Raw genomic sequence first — 21,523 nt, 5'->3', positions numbered from 1 at the left:
AGGAGAGCGGATGACCGGAAGGGGGCGGGGCTAGACCAGGCCCGTAACACATGCATGCGGTTCTGTTTATACTAACATAGGGTATGCATCGGTCTGCAACTCAAGCGGTCAAAGACCCTCCGTATCAAACACAGAAAGCACACAGGGCTCCCATGAATGTTTCTGAAAGGCTGTGACTTCACACTTGTTACAGGATACAGCAGCTGGTTAGAGATTTACAGCCACTAAGTAGAGACTAGCTGAAGTACTGTGTCAATGATCACAAACAATGGTCAGACATAGTCAGGATTTGTGGAAAATTTCAAATTTTCACTAATTTTGTTAATACCAAAAAAAGTGATACCAAGGCAAAGATCCAAAACATCAGGAAAAGTAATGAAATAATAGCTGAGAGAACAGGAAACAGAAAATCATTTTAGATTAAAATCGAACATTCGTGCACATTCTTTTGCAGAAATTCAAAACGTCTGGTGGTTGACTCTAAATCCAGGAGACCTTCCTTCATTTGTTCAGTCTGTTCCTGCACAGCTTTTTGGAGCTTTAACCAAAACACATTAATAACACTATTACAATAAACATTATTAGAACAATGTAGACTGGACATTGTCTTTCAGAGGGCCTGTTTATGGGCTCATTTATTTGAAATTTTAAATGCAACTTGGCGAACTAAAAAACTAGAATACAATGCACAGACCTTTGTCAAGAACCTGTAATGTGTGGAATGTTTTTACTCCACTAAGGAGGCAGAGCCTCATCTGAGTTATGTGACGATCAGCATTGGTTTGTCTGTCTGTATGTATGTCTGTTAGCAACATTACTGAAAAACGGACTAACAGATTTGGATGAAATTTTCAGGGGAAGGTCAGAAATGACACAACGACCAAGTGATTAGATTTTGACAGTGATGCAGCTTACAGTCTAAATCCACAGATTTGTTAAAGAAATCTGTGTCATTGCAAGATAGCGTCATAGCGTCACTGTAACTATGACAATAAGTGAACACTACGATCACATGATTGCGATCCTTCTAAAGATCGACCGTTGCAGACTTATCAGGATTTATCCATCCGAAATGATGCAAGGAATAATTCCCACCTCCCGCTACATATTTAGGTGACACAATCCGGTATCTGTACATTACGTGCACATGCATAACACACGTCTGTGCTCAGTGCAAAGTCATTTTGTTTGTGGGTACATCTATATTAAATGAACACATTCTATGGTGCCGTGATTTCTGCCACGACTTCTGTCAAGATTTCAGCCATCAGAAATGATACAACTGAGCAGCCTTGGTGGAGTACTGCACTCTCTGAGTGTTTTTCTTGTTTCCCAATTAATTAATATATGTATACCATTTATATTGGATTATTGTAAATACTAAGATCATGTTTTGTGGTGTCTATGCTTCTTTCCCTCACTGCGGGCAATGTAAGTGAACTAAGTTTCTATTTGTCTTATCAACAAGGAATGGTTGGTCAGCATCACTGCTTGGATTTCCAGCCAAGTTTTAGGACATTGAAAGCTGCCGCAGAGAAAAAAGCAGTTGTCACGCCCATTTTGATAGCAATGAAGCAGAGCTGTCCCATTGTTACACATCAATGTTAATGATAAGAAATGCTGCTCTTAGCAAACACTGCTGATCAGTTAAAGTGTTGATACTAATAAAACAGGATTTAGGATGGTTTTAATAGTAAGATGTTACAAAAATTTTCTAGTATTGGTGAACCATGCAACACTACTTGCCACTGTGTTTGGGAACAATTAATGGAAAGCATGCAGAAATCAGATCTTTTCAACTTGCTGTTTATTAACTATTTATTGTCATTTTTGCCTTGTTTCATAACATAACACTTGCTGCATTAAGAAAGCTCAAATGTAGTGATGTTCTTTAAAATTTTAAATTCATGCACCGTATTTTAATAGCACCTGAAGTTTAGTAACGTCTCTGTTGTCCGTGTTGGCCATGATGGCTGGCCAAATGTGACAGGAGGCCTGAAAATCTGCCTGATTTATTGTATAATTCTAATCCTGTTTGCTTGTATTCCCATGTCTCTATTGTACATTGAAGCAAATGAAGACTAAAAATGGAGTTGTTGCTGCAGCAGCTGCTGAAGTGTTTGCAATGTTTAAAAGCCATAAGGCCAGGTATTATGCTATTTATACCTGGCCACAGACTCACCACCATCAATTTGCTAGAATGCGTGACTACGAGCACTTAATCCACAGTAATTAGCCAATTAAAGTGAAACATGGAGCTAATGAAAACCATTAAGAGTTAGATCATATAAGAACCTATATACACCAACTGCATGGTTACACTGGTGAGCTCTGGTAGGTAATTACTACGATGGCCCGCATCCTGAGCACACAGTCAAATGTATGGTTTACCATTAGCCTTGATGGGTTGTCCCTTCACCGTCGCAAGCTCATCACCACCCCTCTCCTCACCCACCACCCCCACCCTCCCACAAATAGAAGACATTTCCTGTTTTAACTGGGGGGTGTCTCTTTCACTAAAAATACTCTGCTCTTTCTTTCCTCTTTTGAGAGGGGAGAGAAAAACCAAGATGATGGTGGGCTTCATTAGGCTCAGTAGTGCGTGCTGAGGCATTGCTGCTTTAACGTCCACATCCACCACTGTAATGTTCATTAACACTGCATAGCCCTTGTCCCCAATACACACATGCACACACACCTCTTCATTACCACGAAAGAGCAAACACAGCATTAAAAAGCATTAAGAGTAAATGGATATTTTATTAATCTCATTGTAGGGTGCGGAGGAGTAAGTTAATTCAAAGCATTGACTGCTTAACCTTTTTAGTAATGAGGGGGAGGCTGTTGGAGTATGGAGTGGTGTAGCGTTTTTTTAAGTTGGGGTTTACTGAGTATGTGTTTATTTTATTAATATTATTTTATTTTGGGGACCAGTACAGGTCGGCACATTCTAATTACTTCTTCCCTGTTTCTGCTTTTCTCTGCATCCCCTGCCCACTATCTCCCCTGTCTTCCACAGCAATTTGGCAAGATTTTAGACGTGGAGATTATTTTTAATGAGCGAGGCTCCAAGGTAAGTGTGCGGTAACCATACATTCATGAACACATCTCTCATGCACACGGGGTTTTCCAGCTGACTGTATTTGTCCTCTGCCTTCTTTTTTTCTTACAGTCCTGTCACTCCTCTCACTGTCTTCACAGCTTCCGTTCCCACTGTCTAATAATAATTACTATCCTATCAGTGACACTTGCCTCCAAGCAGCTTTTACACCTTACCGGCCTGCCATACATTGTGACATACAATAAATCCCTCCCACTTATCCTAATTCTAACATTAGGATTCACACTGCAAACATACTGTCTTTTCTGCTTAGCTTTCCAGCTCACAGTGCCAAGAAGTAGATATTAACGCTGCACTGTTAAAGTATTAGCTGCATCATTTTATATACAGAAATATTGACTTTGCTCATTTATATCACTGGATTTTATATCACAACAGTGATTTACATTGCAGCTGTTTGTACATTGAAGCTTAACCTAATCATAATTGTTAAGCAAAGTTAAGTGCTGTAATTCTAAACAAGGTTGCACAACGTTTGCTAGTAGACATATATATATATATATATATATATATATATATATATATATATATATATATATATATATATATATATATATATATATATATAGTAACTGTGTATCTAACACAACTCATTTGCTCATCTATTGGTTGAGAGATTGACTGATTGAAACCTTTATTTAAACTGAGAAAACATTGAGACAAAGCTATCTCTTCAGTAATTCTCTGTTTGGAGAGTTAGAGTAGTTGTAGTTACATTATAAAAGGCAACTGCCAAATACAACAAGCAGGAAAACCATCACAATATCTGTTTGAAACATTGTTGAATAAAGATGTAAAATAGAAATATTTGAAATGTTACAATAGACTGTGTTGTTGTAAACCTAATAAAAGCTCAGTGAGTGAAAAAATAAAAATAACACAAATAAATAGAACTTCAAAATGTATCCTTTACCAGCAACAACCAAATAAAGTGGCTTTGGTTGCATGTAGTACCTGAGTACTATTAATTCTAAAATATGTTTTATTGCTTGGTATACCCAATGAGAACTGTGTTAAATGAATGTTTTTTTTTTTCATTTTGATGGCACTACTGGTATTTATTAGAGATTTATTTACACATTGAGTCTTTACAATCACATCCCTTAAGAGTCACTGGTGCACCTCAATTTAACTCATACCTACTTTAAAAAAATACAGATTTTGTAAAGTATTGACAAATACTTGTTGCATCAGTAAAATGAAATTCCATGAACAGACTGCCATATCATGGTGCTATTCAAATGGTTGAATGACAGGTGATCTCAGGTGAGATAGGCACTACAGTCAAAGCTTTATGCTTCCTTATACTCAGTAATACTGTATTACCTAATTACTCGTTCTCTGTGATAGAGATAAGTGGCCAGTTGAAAGGAAAAAACTAGATGGAGTAGAAGACCTAATTAATCTGATGCCTCTGTGTAAGGCACAGTGATCACTGAAGCAAGTGAAACTATTGAAGTGTCATTAACACTGAAGGAGGGAATACCTTTTTGAACAATGGTGTTTAGGCAAGAATAGAATAGAATAGAATAGCCATTTTATTGTCAAACAGAACATACACTAGCTGGGCACTTTTGGCATTTTGAATGAAATTTTGATAGAAAAATTCGCCATCGTACTGGTAAGAAATAAAACAAAAATTATTAGAAATATTTACAATATATAGGGGGTCCTCGACTTACGTTGGAGTTCCGTTCCTACTGATCTGCGTACATAAGTCCATTTTCGCCATAAGTCGGACCTCTGACGAAAATGTATGTAACAATGCCGTTATGTGCATCACGATATCAATCAGTTCTTCAGAAAAGTCATGGATACCAATGACTTTCATGCATATATGAGTCATTTTACAAGAAGATAACAGAATATGGTAATGGACTGATATTGTTGTTGATGTTGATGTTTCCATGTTTATTGTTCAGTTCGAGATTAACCTAATGTCATTGAAAGGCCATGTTTGGTTAGCTCATCTGTGATTGGCTGAGATTGACCGATGTCCGTCAATGTTTCGCCCTGTCCCGAGCATTTTATTATATCTAATTTCACTTCCATGGAGATGACTTTCCTTTTCTTCAAAACACTGCCATCAGAAGAGTCTGACTTATGCTTGGGAGCCATAATGAAGGGCAAAAAGTTAGTGAATGTAGCACAATCCAAGGTGATGTACAACTGGTGAATGTAAACAAAGTTGTCTTGTAGCGCTGCGTGACGACGTATTCATCCACTCCGTTCGCCAACTAGTTCCATGTAACCAGTTTGATGACATCGTAAACCGAGGACCCCCGTATACATGTAAAACTATATATATATATATATATGTACACACACACATATGCACACATATACATCCACATCCGCACATGTGTATTGCACAGTGAAATGTAGCAGCAGTATATATGACATACACTATATTCATGCAAGGCACAAGGAACTAACAAACTAGCGTGATTTTATGTAATGGTTAGCAGTTGCTTGATTGCAAAAGGCATACACAAGAGAGCGTTTTTGTGGTTGGAAGGTTCACAGCTATTCACATTTTGATCATGATCATTAACACAGACATGGATGTGTAGCTATGAGGATAGCATCTTTGTCTTCTGGAATACTAACCTACTGTTCCCTTCTGTAAGCGCTCCACTCTCCTCTTCAACAGGTCTTGTTTACATTCAGTGCTTGTCTGGTCATGTCCCTTTCTCTTGAACACTAATTATTTACACATGATAGAGGAAGCAAAGCAGACAGTGTATATCAGAGTGAAGAGCACTGAATGTACCTATATGCAGAAACAAAATGTCATGATGATTAATTTCATTCTCTCTTTCAGTTTTGTTTTTTATCTGCTCCTGTTCTCAAGCACCAGTCTGTATTATGTATGCCCAGCAGACGGCAGTGAATCCTCTATGTGTAGTTTAGATCACAACACCAACTTTGCGTTCACATATTATCTGGTGAAACAAATACAGAGCAAGGACTGGCCCCAAGATACAAGCTAAAAGGACTGTCTGTGAGTCCACAGGGCATGTCCTATCAAAAAGAGTTCACACTCTGCCTCCACAGCTTAACTCATCAAAGCAGGCGAGGAGCACAGAGAGCAGAGATCATACTCGGTGTAGGCAGCACAGCCTGTTCAAGTCAAAGGCTTGAAAGGGAGAGAATGTGGGATAACATTTATGTGGTAATGAACTGCACAAAACATTACAGGTGAAAACTGGGAACTCGGTCTTCATTCTGTTCCTGGGATCCCCTGGGAGTTTGGAACAAAGACCTGTTTATGCAACAAATCTCACAGTGATTTTAACCAGAACAGTAAAACGCAGTGATTGCAACCAGAATCACCCTTAATTGGATGATGTATGGGGGACATGGGTGACATAACCAGGAGTTTAGATTTGCAATTTAAAATCCAAATGTGGGCTAGGCTGAATTAAGCCTTGTGGCCTAGGGTTGAAGCTTGAAAAAACAGACAGAAAGCATCGATCAGAGAGACATCTACAGACTCCCTAGTTTGGTCTGTGGCCTCTAGTTTCATAGTGGAATGGCAGAAATGTTACAGCAAATAGTAACAAGACTAAAAATGTATGGCGAAGGACTTTAGTAAGATCCACCAACTTCCACACAAAGCAAACATTACCTGACTGTCAAACACATATCTGAGGAGGAACATTAAGTCCACTATTTAAAAACTTGAAAGTGTGTTTAACACTGTCAGATTGTGTCTCCTTATGTGGCTTATTTAATCGGTTCCATTTCCGTGTCTTTTGTACTTCTCTGTCATGAACAGGACATGAAAAACTAAAGAAGTATGGAGGTGGAAAGATCTATCAATAGGTGCTAAATAAAAAGTCTGAACAGCTCACTTTATTCATTCAGGCCCTGTAGAGTATTCGTCTTTACATATTTTATGTAATTTTACATCTCTTTGATACAAAATATTCCTATCTTATTTTTTATCAGTATTTTTTAATCTTGTTACTTTATATACAAGTTTGATATTTGTCTCACAATAATCTAAAATGCCGCCGGTCTTTATGACCTGTCCAAAGTGCATCCATATGAACTGAGGAGGTGGAATATTAAAAACACACACAAGCGATGTAGACCAGAGCAGTCAGGAGAACAGAGTGTTTATCTGTGGATACCACCACTTTGCAGCTGTGGAAGTAAAGGTCTATTGCCGCTTTTCCACTAGCACCTACTCGGCTCGACTACTCGGTTTGTGAGGTTTTCCATTAGGACGTAGTACTTGGTACCAGGTACTATTTTAGTACCTACTCGGCCGGGGTTCCAAGTGAGCTGAGTCGAGTCGATAATGTGATGTCTACAGAATGCAGGCCACTGATTGGACAGGGAGTGACGACACACAAGAGCGACTCCTTTATGAAAACCAGTGAGTGTTTTGTGACTTCAAGAAACTTTCACATTACTTATCCCATTGGTGGCAAGCTCACTTTAAACAAACGTATATTTTGAAAGTAACGTCATTGTCTCCTGTATGCAGACAATAAGTGAGCTAGTTAGCCATCAATGCTAACTCCGTGGCCGGGCCGCCGTGCTATGATGACTCCACCCAAGATGAGGTGGTACTCAGTTGTAATGGAAAATGACCTAAACCGGTTCAAGTCAAGTCGAGCCGAGTGGGTGCTAGTGGAAAAGTGCCTTATGTGTCCTTTGGAATTACCATGTTTCCATTCAAAGTGCCACACTTAAACTTTGGATTTGGCCTTAGGAGCTGCCAAATGAAGAGCCACACCGGCTAGTGGTCATATCGGAGTCATAATAGCTGAAAACATTTTGCTGTGTCTCTGAACAATGTGTACCTTGTTTAAACAAGAACAAAATAAGAAGCTAGTGTAGTACATGAAATAAGATCTGAAAACATGATCTGGTGTCTTAATTATACAGAAACATGCTAGATGTCTCTTTTTAGTATAGCTGTTTTACATTTTGTTATTTTTTGTGCACATGCAGTCATTCAGTACACCTCCTTAAGCAGAAATATTCTACTTTTGATGAGCAGTGGCCCTAGCAGCCCCTGTGGGCACAAGTGGTAAAATCAACGACAGGTGAAGTGTATAAAATTGATAATCCTGCTACAACGCAGCATTCTGCACTGTAACTGTGTGTCCTGGCATTCACATGGATGTTACTTTGACACCTACTATCCACCTAAGAACAGTTTCAGACCTAAACACACCTCCTAAAGGAAACAGCACTCCTCAGTGGCATTGGCCTCCTACAACAGGACAGTACACCTCACCATACTAAAAAATTGTTCAGGAACACCTTGAAAGAAGCAACAAAAATGCTACGGCTCTAACATGGAATCCAGAATCTCAGATCACAGTCCAGTCAGGAATCAGATCAGGATTGCTGATGGTTGCAGGTTGCAAAGCAGATGTTTTATCTTTCCATTGAGATGCCTAGCTAATGGCTAAAACTCTGTGGAACTGCTCTAACTTGGCTTTTGATCAAAAACTGGTCAACAGCTTTTCTAACACAAGCAAACATCAAGCAAGTACAACAACACAAAACACAGCAGGCCAGCTAATATTATTTTCTAATCTAGCAACAAGAAAGCCATTTTAATAGTGGTCTTACAGCCTTTTATTTAGCAAAGCTCTCGCTAACAACTAAATGCATGTCCAAGATATCCCATTTCCCACATGTTGCTTCAATATTGAGAATGTTTTACTTCTGCTTTTCCAGACTGAGGATACCAATCTAGCTTCTTCTTACAGGTAGCTGAAGACTCATATTTGGTGATATGGAACACAATGCCGCAAAGCACTTTTCAGTCAGAGGCTATGACCATCTTTTGCACAGTCTATAGTGAAAACGTGATGTTAGTCATTGAAGTCATTACAACTTTGAGTCATCTTGGGCACATTTCTACATGTTTCTCACACCTGAATTTGGGATTTGGTTTCTCCCGTTCTTCATAGAAAATACTGTCAACATCCTTCAGATTGAATGGGAACTGTCTGTTAACTGCCATGTTCAGGTCTCTCTGCGGATTTTCTGTGGGGTTTAAGTTTTATCATGGAAGTTGACACAGAGTTCTTTGAATTGTATGAATTTAAATTTGATTCATTTCAAATTTACAACTCCAGAAAATGTACAAAAGGTGAAGGGTCTGACTACTTTGAAATGGCTGCATTTAACTCTTCCATTGCCTTCATTTACAGGTACCAAAAAAATATTGTTTCCTTGTCTGAAAAAAATCCAAAAATTCAGCAAAAAAAATCCCCAAATTTCTGAAAATTTGCAAAACCATCGGGAAGAAAATTCCAATAATTTAATAAAAGTTTCCCTTAGAAGTTTTATTGAAAAAAATCTCCCAAATTTGGCAAGAAAATTCTTGTGAATATTTTTCAAAAAATGAGTAAAAATGTTCGAAAAAAAATCCTAAAAATATCTAACGTCATTGCATATATATCAGTAAAACTTTTTTCTTGAAGAACAATCACAAAAAAAATCTGCCAAAATCCAGTGAAATTCCCTGGATTTTGGTTGATTTCTTTGTGAATGTTCTGAGGAAACTTTTTTTTAACATTTCTTTTTTCCATCAAAAAAAATTCAAAAATTTTCTAAAAATGTTGAAAATGTGGAAATCAGAAGTTTGTGATTTTTTTTTTCTCCACATTTTCACACTTTAAAACTAGTCAGCTTGACCCGCAGGAAGACACGAGAGTTAAAGACATGTTAACACAAAAATGACATGTTTTGTTGATTAGTTTGAAGGATTAGCAGCAGAACTACGATCCCTCATGTTTTACCACATATAGGCTGTCTGAGTGAGCCACATCTCCAGGCCCAGTCCGAGACACAGACAAGGTCTCCAGAACGAATGAGCCTCGTCCTGGGGCTGCCGGAGTCACGGCTGACTTATGCCGTGGAGATTGTAATTGTATGGCACTTATCTGCTGTCCCACGAGGCTTCTGCACACCAGCAGAGCAACTGCAGCCTATAGCAAATGCGCATACACACACACTTACACACACGCAGTTGTATGCGCATCCCAAACGCCATTGTGTAAATGGAGGCATCTGGTAATTCAATTAGGTCCAGTTGCTCCTGTAAACGTATACACACACACACACACACACACACACACACACACACACACACACGTAATAAGGCGGTAATTTATTCAAAGTTCTTGTCTGTGTTCTTGATGTCCTGAGTTTCCAGCTTTACTCTCTGTAACTCCAGCTCTGTTTTCCATGTTTGTCGAACCAGCCCGACATCTCTCTGGCTGCTGCTTGTAGATATAGACCTTGGCCTGAACTGCAGCTCTCTCATCTGTCCTTTGTGTCTTTTTCTTCTCTCTTCTTTTCCCTGTTTGTTTCATCATTTCATTTCTGGACTTCCTTTGTTTTCTTGATTTTCAACACCCCCTCCTGGCCACTGCAGGGCTTTGGGTTTGTAACATTTGAAACAAGTGCAGATGCTGACCGTGCGCGGGAGAAACTAAATGGTACAATCGTAGAGGGACGCAAAATAGAGGTGCCTTCCTTTTCCTGTCTCTTTTTACCTCCTGTCCCCCCTCTTCTTTTATTCCCCTCCTCCTCCTCCTCCCTCTGACTCTTTCTTTCCTTTCTCTGCCTGCCTGAGGTTTCCTGAAATATACACCCTCCCTTTCCTCTGTCCCTCCATCCGTTCCCTTCTCCTCCCTACCTGCCTGCTGCACATTGAACGCTGCATGCCGAATCCTGATCCGTAAGTGTATGTGAGAAAGACATCTATCCAGCAGTGTGGTAGGGTGTTGCAGTGTTTTTGACGCAAAAGAGAAATCCCACTTTGTCAATTCCGGATTTTGTCATGTGCGTTTGTGTCTGTGGCATGTGCATGAGCTCGCAGTGGTTTTTCATTTTCCAAATGAAGATCCATGATTTGCTGGAGTCCAGCACACTTTGTGAAAAGTTTATGCTCTAAATCCTTTGCCATTATGATCACCATCCACTTTCTCACAATTTTGACTATTTTCGTGGTTTTCCATTTTAACTCGAGGGTTAATTTAATTTAGGACTGGAAAGATTTTTTTTTCTTTTACTTTGACATCTATTTGCTTGGAAGCCCAGCTAACCTGTCACTCGTGTTTCCTGGTAACTGCTCTGGGAGAACAAGGTGGTTGGATTGCCTTAAGCATTAATTTTAAGTGTCTAACAGAACTATAATCGACCATAAAAGTTGAATGTTGATGTATTTATAGAAAATGTAATCTAGAAAGCATAAAAAGTTCTTCAAAATGTATTTGCTGTTACATAATTAGTGGTATATTGAAGTACTTTCTAGTAGACAGTTGCATGCAGACTTTAGACCCACTTCAATCTGTTACAGATTGTCAGATAGTAAAAGATCCAGGTAAAAATGAGCTTAAATGCATAATAAATCACCCTTCTATACAGTCAAGTTCTGAATAGGGAGCATTGCATTCCAAATAACATAACAGCAGCTTCACAAAATCCACCTGTACATGTACAGGCTTAATCGCCGACACTGTTTCACCTATGAATCACCAAAATAGGACTCACTGGAAACGTGGGATAGTCATTTTCTCTACAGTGTTGCATAGTAGATGAATTATTTGGAATGGGCAGCAGTGTGTGCCGAGCGAACCGGACTTTACCGCTATTGTGGATTATTCCAAAGAAAAAAAAATGTAATCTTTTAAGAGTTTTGCAATCTGTCATGTGTTTATGAATCCATTCCCATTTTTAAATGTTGTTTCCTCTCACTTTATTTCGGTGACGTTGAATGTGTTTCCACATGTGACCTTTGACTCACTGCATGTAGCCTCACTTGCTGAAAAGAGCAGCATGGAGAGTGGCGGTGCTGTGGATTATTTACAGTATGCACAGTTTGTGGCTGGTTTGTGTATGTCTGGTTTTCAGCGTCTTTCCTCACACTAACCTTTGCTCATCTGTCGACAGGTCAACAACGCCACAGCCAGAGTAATGACCAACAAAAAGGTGGCAAATCCGTACACAAACAGTAAGCCTCATTTCTATTTTGTATATCCTTTAAAGCAGTTTTATTTCTTTACTGCTCTTACCGTTTCCTCCTCATCATTAGTTTCCCCTGTTTTCTGATCCATCACTAAATGTGATTGCCAGAATCAGACCTGGCTGTATTGAAGAGCAACAGATCTTATGGGTATGTTTACCCAATTACAATGCAGTTCAATTGACTCACCTTCTATGAAAAAGAAACCAAGAGCTACAAATGGAAGCCTTCACGCAAAAAGAGTTATTCACATTTGATTAATGAAATCAATATTTGTCAAACAAGGGGTGAATTTGGTGTAAAATATCATGCAAATAGCAAAGTGAAATCTTTTCTTACTTGGCAGGGAGAGACGTTAAAAGGGTAAAAGAAAAAAGGTGGCAGAGAGGGAAATTGGAGATAGGAGGGGGGATTTGAGGAGGAGGAGAATTTGGTGGAGAGAGTGAATGAGTAAATGAATAGAGTCAATAAAAAGAGCCACGAGTCATTCGTAAAAAGGCAGAAAAGGGCCTGTAGGGTATCTTTCTCTCTTCCATCTCTCCAACAGACGCACATCGTAGTGATGGAAGGAGAAAGTGGTCGAGGGAAAGAGGGAGAGAACGGTGGAACGGTGAAAAGTAAAAGGAGAAAAGAGGGGGAGGGGATGGAATAAATAGCCAGACACAGCACCTCCTTTTCACCAACGCACACCACCATAGTGTTTGAGGGTGCAGAGAAAAAGAGAATGAGCCCTGAAGAGTTTTCCATTCGTCACTGTCATCAGGCCCCAAGCACAGACACACACACACACATGCACACACGCACACACACACACACACACACACACACACACACACACACACACACACACACACTTATCTTCTCCAAGCTCTCCCTCCCCCTCCCTCCCTCACTTCTGTTCAATCTGCTTTATTGGCTTCAGTGGTGGTTGAGCAAACTGTTGACAAACACCATAAATACAACTGAATAAATTAGAAAAAGAGGAACCACAGTAGTGCACAGTAATTAACTTTTTATGACTTTGTGTTTCTTGAGAGTGGAAAGTGATGATAAAAATATTCATAAGAATAACAAGAAGAAGAAAAGGACCACAGTTGGTTTTAAATATTTAGAAGTTTGCTGACAAAATGGCAAAAAAAAGCACTTCAACAGGATGCTGCAATATTTTAAAATTCAGGCAGCACACTTAAACAGAGGATAAAATATAATATATAAATATCAGTATATAGAAACTAAATATTGAAATGTTAATCAAATGATATGTAGATACATCTCATAAAAGATTTATTTAAAAGACATATATTACGCTTGGATTGTTAGCATAACATTTAAAGTATTCACTAAAATGCTACATCCAATAGCAGCAGATTGTAGCAACTAGATAGAGCTTTATGCAGTTCTGCTAATAATTATCCGTGTGTGTGTGTGTGTGTGTGTGTGTGTGTGTGTGTGTGTGTGTGTGTGTGTGTGCGTGTGTGCAGGCTGGAAGCTGAATCCAGTGGTTGGAGCAGTATATGGTCCTGAATTTTATGCAGGTAAAGAATCACACTGAGATCTGAGAACATGTGTTGTGTTGTAGCATGCTTACCGCTCAGTCGTCCGCTCTGTTTTTAATCTTTATTTCCTTCCCACTGCGCTGTGTGTTGTGTGATTGAAACGTGTGAGCGTCCACCTTGTACACTGGATCAAACCTTGAACAGATTACACATTTACATGTTTGAGTATGCGTTTGCCTGGCTGATGTGAGGGCTGCCCAAAGCAAACCACTGTAACATTCATTTTTAAGACGTTGTTTAAGGCCAGAGTATGGTTTGGTTTAGGTTTACGGCTAGGATTAGGCAAGTAGTGTTTATGGTCAGAGTGTGAGTAAGTCTCCAGGAAATGAATGTACGTAAACCACTGTAATGTCCTCTGAAGTGATGGAAATGTGGGTGTGTGTGTGTCTGTGGTGTGTGTGTGTGTGTGTGTGTGTGTGTGTGTGTGTGTGTGCAGTCTGAAGTGCCAGCTTGGTTTCATTTGGTAGAAATGCTGAGGCTGTCCGCTTCCCTTAACTGCACTCCTTTTTTGTCATTAGTCTGAAATCTGTTCATTCCCAGACAGCTTTACAGCGCTCTTCTAAATAACTGCCCTGACAGAGAGATGCCATCCATCTCTTTTATTTCACCTTTTCTCTTTTCCTGTTTTTCCGGCTCTGTCCCTTCAATCCACCATCCATCCTTTCATCCACCCACCCAACCAAATTGCAACCTTACATGACCTCCTGCACACCCTATGTTAGGTAGCGTGTGCTCAAAGTACATGTATGTGGGTTCGTCTGCCTCTGTCGTTTTTAATCTGCATGTGTATACAGAACATTCTCAGGATTCTTCAAACAAAAGTCAGATACCATGCATGAAAGCACACACTTGTGACTCAAACAAAAGGTTTAGATTGGTGTGTGTGTGTGTGTGTGTGTGTGTGTGTGTGTGTGTGTGTGTGTGTACAGCTCATAATGGTGAATCTGAGTTCAGATATGAATGAAATTTAGTCATATTGATGTTTTGCTCCATTGACCAATGTGGCTAAAGTTAATGGATTATAAGAAGTAGACTTATTAAAGAAAAGAGTGGGATGATTGGTGAAACTTTATCCATCTGTTGTCCCACACAGCCAGGTTCCCGGCAGGGTTTGTTTTATTGTTGAATGTCAAACAATATGAGACCTCTGTGCGTATTTGAGTCCTGTAAATGAAGTTTCAAATGTTCAAATTTGGTATAAGCATGCATATTCATATACATATAGATATATTCACTTATTTATGGTACGTCTTTAAAGGCTACAACAGCACATACACGTGCACTTATACACACATATTGCATAACACTGCTTTTATTCTTGCTAGTATGAAAATAGTCTTCCTTTTTCCAAATTCCTTCTCTGTCACATTTAGTGTGGGTCTGCAATGACATTTTGCACTGACAAAATGATGGAAAAATGTCAAAGGTAAAACATGCGGTAAAGCCGCTTATGACAGAGGAGTTTCTTCTATAACATCAACAATTCCCTACATTTTGTATCAGTTTTGCATTAAAGAGCTCTCAAAGTGTTTTCCCTTAAGCAAAATTTCAAATAAACACTCAACCCTACCTCAACATCCTAAGTGCTATTCTAGAGGGCAGCTTGACTTATCCTTTCTTTGGTTTTACCACTCATACAAGAGCTTTCCTTAGTTCTAACCAGTGGGGAGTCACAGGTATTTATTCTCACCCACCAACTCACATGACTCACAGCTGATCAACCACCCAAAACTCACATAAATCAATGCTCAATAATGATCCAAAACTCACATGACTTCAGATGTGAATGGTAGTTAAACTACCTGAGGGATGCCAGGACTTTTTTTCGTGACTGGTAAGTGGTGTCATATACCAGCTCCACACCTCATGGCTGTTTGAGTTTAATCTAGATGGCCTCCTTCACTCCTCTCTTAAACTATTTGTCTTCTTTGACCAGAATGTGTACATGCCTGTCCTCAAAGGAAATGGGCAAAACATAGTCCATCATGGGAGCATTACGCTGTTGGACAGCACAGAGCTCAATGTAAATATTACAACATCATTTTGAAACGCAAATCCTATACATCCTCAATTCTGTACCACCTGAAAATTTAGCACCTGATGGTGGCAGCGCAAATCAAAAGTGAAACACCATCATCCTGACAAACTATTATATCGTGTTAGCTAGAAGAGACTGTAGTGATGCACATACAGAGGCAGCAACTCAGAGGCTTTGTCATATGGTGGAATAGGACACGACGCTTATAAACCAGGTGGACGGCTATTGAACTACTTTGAACCAGGCTGTTGTATCTCCTCAAATGGTACAATTACTAGCAACATAGAGAAGCAGTACAACAAAAACAAAGACAAACGTAAAGCGCAGCTACTTTCAGGTGGCTCTAACAACTGAGTCTTGGACTACCTTAAATGCAGAGTTATTTTATGGTTGCGGTCCACTACATCTACAAAGACTGGCATTTGAAATCAACATTCCTGCAATTAGAGGTCATACCAGTAAAAAACACAGCAGACAACCTGGCTGAGAAATTGAAGGAGGATGTGCAGATGTGGGGGCTAGCTGGTTGATTGACGGCCTGTGTCCATGACAGTGCAATAAAATATTGTGGCCACAAACAAACCCACTCATGCTAACTGACTTTCAGTTTCATGCATCATGCACACTTTACATTGGGCCATCAGTGATGGATTTGCCAGCTATGTTTACTGGGTCATTGCTGCAGCTGGAAAGCTGATGAGCCACTTCAGTCATAGTACCGTTGCTACCAAAGCACTGAAGAACAATGAAGGTACAGCCTCACCAGCTGATACAGTCGTCCAGTACAAGATAGAACTTTGTTTGTGAGATGTTTGAAAGACTATGCTGTCGAACCACACTGTCTCCAAGATACCAGAACTTTGGAACTGAAGGACGAGTAATGGCAGCTTATGGAGGATGTAGCGGCAGTCTTAGAAGCACACAAGTGCACCACTACCATTATGTCTGCAGAGAAACAGTTTTCAATCTCTAACACCTATTCAGTAACCTTTAGCTGGATCAACTCCTCCCTGCTGAGAAAAGATGGTCATCACCCAGCTAAGTCTAAAGGCCACGCCTTGCTATCTGAATGAATGAATGAAGGTAATTACCTGCACGGATTACAGTACTTATTTACCTATAGTTGTCCCTGATTATTATTTTATCATTGCAATGTAGGTTCTGCAACATCACATGATGCTATACTTTATCTCAACAGACCTTCTATTAGTTTAATTGGAAATGCACATTTAAGCTAATTAGCAACATTTGTGCACAAATGTTCAGTCCCTGTTCTTGATGTCATCACCAGCTCTGACTGCAACAAAGGTAGAACCCGACAAACACCTGGGATTTCTCATTTGAGAAAAGAGACTACAAGCCAATGCTAATCTGCTGCAACTGGAAGCAGCAGTGCCAGTTGCTGATGTCGCCACGGATACTGACGAGGGTAAGAATGTCGTCTGATAAACAGAGAGCTGCGACTCCGATGGCATACCCTCTTCCACTAGATGTAAACCCCATCACCTGGTGGAAAGCGACCACAGAGAGGCAGGCGAAGTTGTCCAGGAAATAAATGTACATCCCAGCTACAGTGGTGCCATCAAAGAGCGTGTTTTTGGCTGCTGGACTTAGAGTGAACAGACTGTGCACACGCCTTACCCCGAACCATGGAGATATGCTCATCTTCCTAGATAAAAACCAGTAGGTCTGTTGTGGTGAGCTTAAGAGTAATCTGCTTTTTTTGTGCTCACAATTTTGTGTTTTGTTTTGTCTGCTTTGTCAGTCTAAAATGGCAGTAATTTGAACTTGTCTTATTTGACAGACCTGTTTGTTTCATAATGATTAAGAGCCTTATTTGTTGGTGTTTCACGAATTGTTAAACTAATCTGTTGTGCTACTAATGTGCCACTAAATAGTTAACAGCTAATAGTTAATTGATTATTGATTGTTAAGGTGTACAAATGTAGATTAACGGAAAATGCATGAAATGTGCCAGACAACTGTGTCCAACCAGAGGTGTTAAGATGGTGGTGAAATGTAATGCAAAGTTAAATGCGACTGAATAAATGTAGATGATGATGAGTCTGATTAGCTCCTTCCTAGTGTATCTTTGGAAGTCCATATATACAGTTACATGTCATGGCTTCTCCAGCGTATAGTCAACAATATGATTGCCTCTCAGTGGCTCCCTCATTTTCCAACCTTTGCAGGCAGTCAGTTAACTTCTTGTAACTGCTTGTGGCCTCAGAATCTTGTAGGCGGTGTTGTCACTGGGTAGTGCAGTTATTTTAGTATGGCAATTGATTGTGATGAGTTCCGCTGAGCATCGCCCCTTGTCTGCCAGCAGAATGATGATGCTCCAGTATTTGCTTAGAGTTGTTGCTGTCTTCCTTCCCTGAGGTTGGAAGCAGGTATTTTTGCACTTGAGAACGCAGTTAAAATTTTCTTCCTGCTTCTTCTGCCTCTGTCACGTTGTTGTTCCTGGCAGATGATTCTGGGGTCAGGAGGTCACTACTGGAAACTGTTGTGGAGATTTGGCAAAGATAAGTCCTTTAGCTTAGACATGTTTCCCTGAATGGGTAATGTCACTGACCCTGAATGTCTACTAGTGTAGTGTCATCTTGTTTCTGTCTGGCTTATTCAGATGTTCTCACCGAGTTATTTAATCTTGACTGTAATGTTTGGAATTTCTGTGTTTGTCATTCTTTTCTCTTTTTGTTTCCAAAATCTCTTTGTATTTGAAGTAGATGTAGACTGGTACTTAAACTCAACTGGGCTTTGTCAGTGGCAGCTCCAAAACTTGTGTCAGTATTCTGTCTGCCCTCAGCATTTTTCCTGTTGTTTACACCCTGTTCTCATTTTATTAGTCTTTGCTGTAGCTCAGGTCTACAAGCATTCATTCCTTCATAATACACAATATTTTTATTTCCACTTACTGCACCTCCTGTTACTGAGTATGTCCCTTCTCTCACCTCTACCATATGAAAAAAAAAAAATTCCCACCCCTAAGTGAAAGTGTGTAGGATTGGGATTTTTTTCTAGAATAATTATGACTGCATTTAATCTAGTTCAGGACAAAGTAAAGCGAGGATGTAGAGCGGGATTTAAGGGCAATTAATCAACCTTTATCAGACGGCTTTTCCCAGCACCCATCAGCTGAATCGGCCTCCATAAATCTTGGCCAGCTGACAGTGCATTCCATCTCCATTGCCAGGCTTGGCTACAGGTTTATTGTGTGCAAATCCCATTCAAGAGAATGACAGATGACCTCCACGTGCTTCCACACTCATACTACACTCATGAATACCCGTATGTAGGTACACATGTAAGCTCAGATGTACGGTCGCTCTCCGACATCTATACTCGATGGCTCTTCTCAAATAATATCCAATTAGTTGGAACAACTAAGGCAAGTGCAAATAAAAGGTCACAATAAAAAATTTGGACACGTCAACCCCAAGAAGGTTGAGGTGCCCTCAAAATGCAAAATGGGACCAGACTCTTAATTTTGAAACATGCAGACACACATTATATATATATATATATATATTAGGGCTGGGACTTTAACACGTTAATTTTGATTAACTAATTACAGAAAAAAATAATGCATTTAATCGCACCTTTCTCAGTTCCCTAATTTCTGGCACACAAGTAACACTGATGCACACTCCAGCCCAGTAGGTGGCGGTAATGAACCTGAAATCTGTTTGCCAGCCGTGAAAAAGATGCACAGGAGCACTGTAGTACCACTAGCTGGTCACATGACAGCGCTTTAGTTTCAGCCCGGTTGAAGCATTGGATGAACATGGTGGCTCGGCCAATAATTTTCTCTTTTAATACACAAACACTTCAGCAAAAAGTATTTCTGAAAGTATTTGAGGCAAGAAATCTGTCCCCATTTTAGTTCAAAGATGACTAGTTTAGATGTTTAACTAAAGTTTCGCGATGTCCTCCACACTTCGCATTGAATTTGCATAAAGTAGAAGTCAAGTCTTTGCTTACTGTGTCAAATATTGCTCTTTGGTAAAAATTTGATTAATTGCGATTAATTCATTACAAAGCCTCTGATTATTTAGATAAATTTTCTCAATCACGTTCCACCACTAATGTGTGTGTGTGTATATATATATATATATATATATATATATATATATATATATGTTTTTTTTGTTGTTGTTTTTTTTTTTTCTTGGCCATGTGTATGTGTGACCTGGCTTCTAATAGGAATTTACAAGGGAGCTTGTTCATGACAAAAACCTGAGACATCATGATGAAAGCAGCCTTTCTTGTAGTGGTGCATCTACCTATATTTCCAAACTAAAAACATCCAAAAACCAGCTTAAACTGTATTATGTTATTGTTCCTAAAAAATAGAAACCATCAGACATTTAAGTTAGTATCTTGGAAAAAGCATCATACATCTAATGTAAGTACTAAAATACAGGAATAATTTTTTTGTGAAGTTATTTTTTGGGTCTGTTTAGCCTTTATTATCGAGGACAGTTCAGAGAGAGACAGGAAACGTGGGGAGACGAATGGGGGAAAGACATGCAGTAAATGGCTGTGGGTCAAACTTGAAGCCATGGCTACCTGGGCAACCCAAATACAGGTATACTTGATATATGTCAAAGTGGGGTCAGCAGCCTTGGAGAATTTTGAACATCTTCCTGCTACATGTAGTAGTTTTGTTTAAAGTGACTGGTTTACTCCAGTACTATGGAACACATTCTGTGTTTTCCTGCAATAAATGGAGCTTTGTGGGACTTCAGACTGGCACACAGTCAGTGCTATTCACAATCCTGTTTTTTGTTCCCATTTGCAGTCCACCCCACTCAGTTACAACACTTTATAACTGAGGCAGCATTTATTCTTCCCCCTGCTCCATGTTCACTCCATTGCTCCTACACCAGCCTCTGTACATCACTTCCCACTCTTCCCCAGCCTTCTCACTTAAAAAGACTCCCTTTTATTTCTTTGCTCAGACTTTTCCAGAGCATTACTCAAACAGGGTCACCACCAACTGGATGTCATTCTGCATTAAATGCTTAAATCTGACGTAGTCTACTGGATTTATGTAAAGTTCTTCGAGAAATTAGATTAACATACTACAAATTTGTATTGTCAGATGCATTTTTGTAGAAAATTAAATTGCTGCATGGATTGCTTTATGTTGCCAAAGTTATTTTGACTGAGAACAGACCTTCCTGCGCCCAGTTTCCCACAAACAAACCATCTTATTAAACATATTGAACTGAAACTGAGACTTCAATCTACAGCCTGCTTTCTGTAAAGGATTGAAACAGCACAAGACAGATGAAAGATGCCACCATGAAATTATGTTTTCCAAAATAGGTAATGTATGTTTAATTACAGATAAGATGATCAAATTTAATGACCTGTCAGTTGAAACAGCGTGTACTTTGTGAGTACAAAAAAGTCGGATAAAGTCACTGTGAAAATGCACTCACCCCTCACATATGAACAAATTCTACTAACGTTCCAAAATAAGATGTTCTGCTAGTATTACGCTTAGTCTACACCATCACAGACCACATCCTTCGAAGGAAGCAGCGATGAATGAGATACAGCCTGCGTGTGTGTTTGGGTGACTGAGTAAAATAGACTGCATGGGCATGAAGGACAAGGAGGGAAATGTAATACTGATTGATTGACTGTGTCCTGGACTGAGTATATGCAAAGCAGGAGAATGTGTGCATGTGTGTGTGTGTGTGTGTGTGTGTGTGTGTGTGTGCGTGTGCGTGTGCCCCCTAGAACACAACAAATAAGATTAAAATGCAAAATGCAGGCATGGAAGTAAC

The 21,523-nt window shown here is 39.5% G+C and overlaps 1 protein-coding gene across 9 annotated transcripts in view; it reads left to right on the top strand.

The window, feature by feature from the left end:
• rbfox3a (RNA binding fox-1 homolog 3a) overlaps positions 1-21,523 on the top strand; it is a 611,714-nt gene that overhangs the window by 547,080 nt on the left and 43,111 nt on the right. For 6 of the 9 annotated variants that reach the window (XM_055004442.1, XM_055004441.1, XM_035945885.2 and 3 more), the window contains 4 exons: positions 3,020-3,073; positions 10,536-10,628; positions 12,056-12,116; positions 13,610-13,663. In XM_055004442.1, coding sequence (XP_054860417.1) covers positions 3,020-3,073; positions 10,536-10,628; positions 12,056-12,116; positions 13,610-13,663 — 262 coding nt within the window. The remainder of the gene's footprint in view (positions 1-3,019; positions 3,074-10,535; positions 10,629-12,055; positions 12,117-13,609; positions 13,664-21,523) is intronic. The other 3 variants (XM_055004444.1, XM_055004445.1, XM_055004447.1) reach the window with 3 other exon arrangements.

This window comes from Amphiprion ocellaris, chromosome 18 (genome assembly GCF_022539595.1).
Source record: "Amphiprion ocellaris isolate individual 3 ecotype Okinawa chromosome 18, ASM2253959v1, whole genome shotgun sequence".
Taxonomy (NCBI): domain Eukaryota; kingdom Metazoa; phylum Chordata; class Actinopteri; family Pomacentridae; genus Amphiprion; species Amphiprion ocellaris.
The sequence above is the reverse complement of the archived record's forward strand: the minus strand, read 5'-3'. Positions and strand labels throughout refer to the sequence as shown.